This window comes from Podarcis bocagei (assembly GCF_964188305.1).
Source record: "Podarcis bocagei genome assembly, chromosome: 4".
NCBI classification, from domain to species: Eukaryota; Metazoa; Chordata; class Lepidosauria; order Squamata; family Lacertidae; genus Podarcis; species Podarcis bocagei.
The window spans coordinates 9983897-9988719 of NC_138128.1; the positions used below are offsets into that span (position 1 = coordinate 9983897).

The window sequence follows — 4823 nt, forward strand, 5'->3', positions numbered from 1 at the left end:
TTCGGGAGAAGAAAAGACTAAGGAATAAACCAGGCATAAGCAAACTCCGGCCCTCCAGATGTTTGGGACTACAATTCCCATCATCCCTAGCTAACGGGACCAGTGGTCAAGGATGATGGGAAATGTAGTCCCAAACATCTGGAGGGCCGGAGTTTGCCTGTGCCTGGAATAAACCCTACACAAATCCAGAGTGGAGTCCTTAAGATGGTTGGATGAAGCTTTGTACGCCTCATTCTGGCAACTCCTGCAACCAAGCTGGTGCGAAATGTATTGCTCTGCATTCCTTTGGACCTCAGCAGTAAGGCCAAGGTCTTGTCTGGGCAGCCCAGGACCTCCATACACACTGCCCAGGCTTGCAGTTTGACGTCACACCCAAAGGCGCACTCCATTTTCTCTCAAGACAGATGGGTGCCAACAACAACCTATGTATCACAATGGTCATAGTCCAGGAGGAACCAACATGGAACCCCCAGAGATGTTGTTGAACTACAGCTCCTATCATCATCTTTTACCCATTGATCGTGCTGGTTGGGGATGATGGACATTGTAGTTGTACAACATATGAAGGATACCATGATAGCTACTCCTGCAATAATCAGATGTTTCAGATAAAAGAATACATATTCCATGCTGTCATGTTGGCACAGGTACAGGGAGGGGGAAACTGGAATGGAAGGGTGGGTGATTCACATGTGTGCTCTCAGTAGCAGGGTGCAAGGACGCACCTGAGTAAGGGAAAGGCGCCATATAAAAACCAAAATGTTCATATTACTTTGATGGGCAACCTTGAGGAAGGCAAACTGGTTTCTTTCTCACCAGCATTACTGGCTGTGAAGGAGGTTTTAATTAAGGGCAACTAGGACCTGTTCTCTCTCTCTCTCTCTCTCTCTCTCTCTCTCCTTCCTTCATTCCTTCTATGAACATCTTTTATGCTGCCATAAAAGGTTTGCACATTTGAGCTCAAAATGCAAAACCTAAACATTATAAATTGCTCTTCCATTCATCAAACCCTTCACTTCTAAGGCAGGGCAGTTTCTTCCAACTCCATCTGCAGACCTCTTCACTGTATTCCACCATAACCCATCCCCTAAGGGCTTCCCTGTTTTCAAGGGACAAGTGAAAGGAAGAGTGAACATGAACTCAGTTTTGTGCGCAAATGGGCTCAGATCCAAGTCAAACACTATATAGCTGTGTCCTCTCACCCCTTATCTGTTCAGGAATAACAATAGCTGGTTCATTTTTCTACTCTCATAGTAACTATGTTGTTTCATCCACATGCGGAACAGTTATTTCCCATGTTGTTTCTCTGTGGGTAATTTCAACCCTCCCTGCATCTCATTAATGAGAATGAGCCTCTCATACTTGGTTGGATTGAATACATGGGTGAAACAATATTTATTTAATGTGTTCCAAAATTACAGCAGCTTCTAAAAAGCTCCATTCTCACCAGCTGGGATGAATGACTGTTCAAATGGCAATATAAAATACAATGTAAGAAATAAAAGCAGCAATTAAATGCAATTAAAAATCAATAGTAATATTTAATCCTGCCCTGCCAGGGACCACCCAAATGAAGTTCACAGACTGCAGATTACAAACCCCTGCTCTGAAGTGACCCAACACTACGGTCTTGGTTTCATGGGGGGGGGGGATTTTCTGGTAGTGCTGCATTTTCTGATACTATATGGGGCTTTTTGTCTTATTTCAGCTGCCAACAGGAAATCAGTAGAAATTTCTAGTCCTCCCAAATCCATCTCTGAAGCAGACTTGTCGAAAAAGAAAAGTGTAAAGAAGATGAAAGGTGGAATTAAGGTAGGAAGGTAGTTTTTTTACTTTGGGTACGGTCTCCAAACGAGAAAAACCAAGCTACCACCACTATTTTTTGCTTAGTGCCTAGCTTTTTGATAAAAAGATTCATGGCAGAGTCTTAAACTCTGAAAATGTCCTAAGCTGCTTCCATCTCTCCTTGCCCCCATTCTGAGCATTAAAAGATTTTAATTTAAGGGGGCAATTTTTCAATATCACTGTCTCACAGTAAACAAAGAGGCAATTCACACTTAGACCCATAAATTATGAGAGTCTCCTGCTTTGTTTATCAGCTTCATTGTTCTAATCCACATGTTTCCTATCTGTGGCTTCTTCCACAGACTGTTGCTATTTTGCGAGTGGAATTCAGTTGACAAGGTCAATTCTAAAAGGTCGTTAAAAGTGTCTCCCAAGTGCCCTAAAATGGCACATGGTGCTCCTGCTGCTCTGCTCCACACAACAGCTGATGAGCGGGAAGTGCTCACTGCTTCCCTGATCTGCTTCCCTTGTTTGCAAGCTGCTTGAGGCAAGGGAACAGCAGCAAAAAACACAGTCTCTCTGGCTCAAAATAGGACGTGGGAAGGGAGCGGGAACAGGTGAAGAAAGAAAACCTTAGAAAGCAGGAAGTCCGCAGAAATAAATTCCAGGTGGAAAATGAAGAAAAGCTCTCAAACAAGTAACTGTAGAAATTAAAATTCCAAATCCAAGAAGAAAGTTTCTAAGATCTGTTAAAAAAACAACACTGAATTTATTCAGCACTTAGAATTGGGTCATTTAGCAGCCTATGGGAAGATGGTGACAGGTTTAACCACGTCTTTTTAGGCTATAATAAAAACTGCAACAGGGAAGGGGCCATAGCTCAGCCATAGAAAAAAACACTGACCAAGATCAATCTAGTGCAGAAAGGATCAAGAAACAGGTGGTGACTCTCCTCAAGATCCCAAAGAGCCACTGAGAGTTGTCAGAACAGGAACCAACAGTGTGACTTCATATAAAACCTCCTATGAGCTTACAGATACTAGAAATCCTTTCCACTAGAATTCTTCAGCACGAAAATCATTGTACACACAGCAACAAAAGTGTATTATCAGCATACATATGACTTCTTATTGATCTACATCATGAATAGGACATGCTACTAAGCAGGAATTTTGTAGCATGTGTGTCTCCAAGATACTGGCTGTTCTGGAGACAGACCACACTAACAAGCCACTACTGACAGCTATCTGGCTGCTATTATTATAGAGCAAAGTATTGTAGATGAAAAGAAGCCTTTAGTCAGACATCTCTGCTTTGTGTTCATTTTCCAGATTGAAGTAATGCATGAAGCAAGTCAGGGAGGTTCCAGCAGAGTCTTAGTGATGAGTGAAAGTGAAGAAAATCTTTCCACCAGGAGGAGGTAAGGATGAAACCAATTTCTACCAGAAGAAATAATTGGTTTAAAGAAAATACTTTTTTTTGCATCACAACCCATGTTTTGCTGATATACTGCATTTATATGCCACCTTTCTGCAAAGGCCCCCAAACAGGTGATTTACAATACAACAGAGTTATAACTTAGACCTGCTCTGCCAGCAGACATTTACGACCTTTTAATGAGTATTCACAAACTTTCTTAATGCCTTGAATAACAAGCTTCTGCGCTCAAAATAGGGTAACACTGTCCACCGTTTTCTAGAGTTAAGGCAGGGAGTTGAAAGCACCTGTAGAAGGAGCAAATGAAATGGACTGTATGCACTAGCTACATTTGCTTGTAATGGTAAACCATGGCTCGGTGCTACGTAGATGAGCCTGAACAAATTCCTGCAGAGTGGTGTTTTGCTCGTCTTCCCTCATCCTCTCTTGGGAGAGTTAAGTTTCACTTTTACTTAGCATGTAAGAAAATAGTAAAATAATAAAATCTGTCATAAACAAATATGAAATGGTTTTTCAAATGACGTTCCTCTGGTATTTGTGACATTTAGTATTGCACAAAGCACACTGCAAAAACTGATAATCCTCTTGCATGCAAGTAAGGGTGGGAGAGGTTTAATTTTGAAGTTTAACACATCTAGATTTGGTAAATTCTACACATTATTAGTAAAAAACATCTCTTTGCCTTTGCACAGCAGACTGGTAGTTTACACTGTAAAGGCGGTTAATGGTTAATTCCATTTGAGAGATGGAAACCAGATCTTTCTCCCACTACCATTCTGGAGTGCAATTTCCTAAACCAGGAAGTAAGATAATCTCTCACTAAAGGTCACATTTCTGCAACAGGACCAAGTGAAAGGGCCCAGACATTGTTTTGATATACACTTTCCAGTCTGCTGCAAAGTGTATATCCTGATACGTGAAGACTTCAGGGATGTGCACAATTCAGTGGAAGATTGGAACTTGACAGGGGGAAAGCAAGCCTTTAAATAGATTGAGTTACTCTACCTATGCCTTTAAACCAGCTTAACTTAAACTGTGTTCCCAACTTGTTGATTATGCTGAATGGCCTTAGGATCCCATCATTGCCATACCCCTTTTCAGGGCTTATGCTGGTTTAAAACAGGGGTCAGCAACCTAAGGCCCATGGGCCAGAAGCGGCCCACGGAGGTCGTTTGACCGGCCCACAAGCTGCCCCCGAACCGAGTTGCCCACTCACACACTGCGCTAAACTGGCGTGGCGCGGGGACTCGCTTCCGTGGCGCCAGAAGTCGCGTCTGCGCAGACACAGATGCTGAAAATCACGTCTGCACAGAGATAGATGCTGAAAATTGTGGGCACGCACGCGATCCGGCCCACGGAGGGATCTCCGTAGGACTGTTCTGGCCCAGGCAAGATAAACCTTGCCGACCCCTGGTTTAAAACGCTAGCTAATCTGGGACATACCCTAGCCTATCTTCTGCTAAACCAGGTTGTTGGAGTTGCCATAAGATGGTGACCTTCCAGGTGGGCCAGAGATCCGCTGGCTCCCAATTCTGCTCATCCCAGCAGATGGAGCCTTAAGATTGTATCCTCAGTGACTTCAGATATCAAAGTAGAACACA

General features: G+C 43.0%; 1 protein-coding gene across 8 annotated transcripts in view; it reads left to right on the forward strand.

Annotated features, from left to right (window-relative positions):
• Positions 1–4823, forward strand: part of MCF2L2 (MCF.2 cell line derived transforming sequence-like 2) — a 235307-nt gene that overhangs the window by 86557 nt on the left and 143927 nt on the right. For all 8 annotated transcript variants that reach the window (XM_081189996.1, XM_081190002.1, XM_081190003.1 and 5 more), the window contains 2 exons: positions 1709–1812; positions 3117–3205. In XM_081189996.1, the coding sequence (XP_081046122.1) occupies positions 1709–1812; positions 3117–3205 (193 nt within the window). The remainder of the gene's footprint in view (positions 1–1708; positions 1813–3116; positions 3206–4823) is intronic.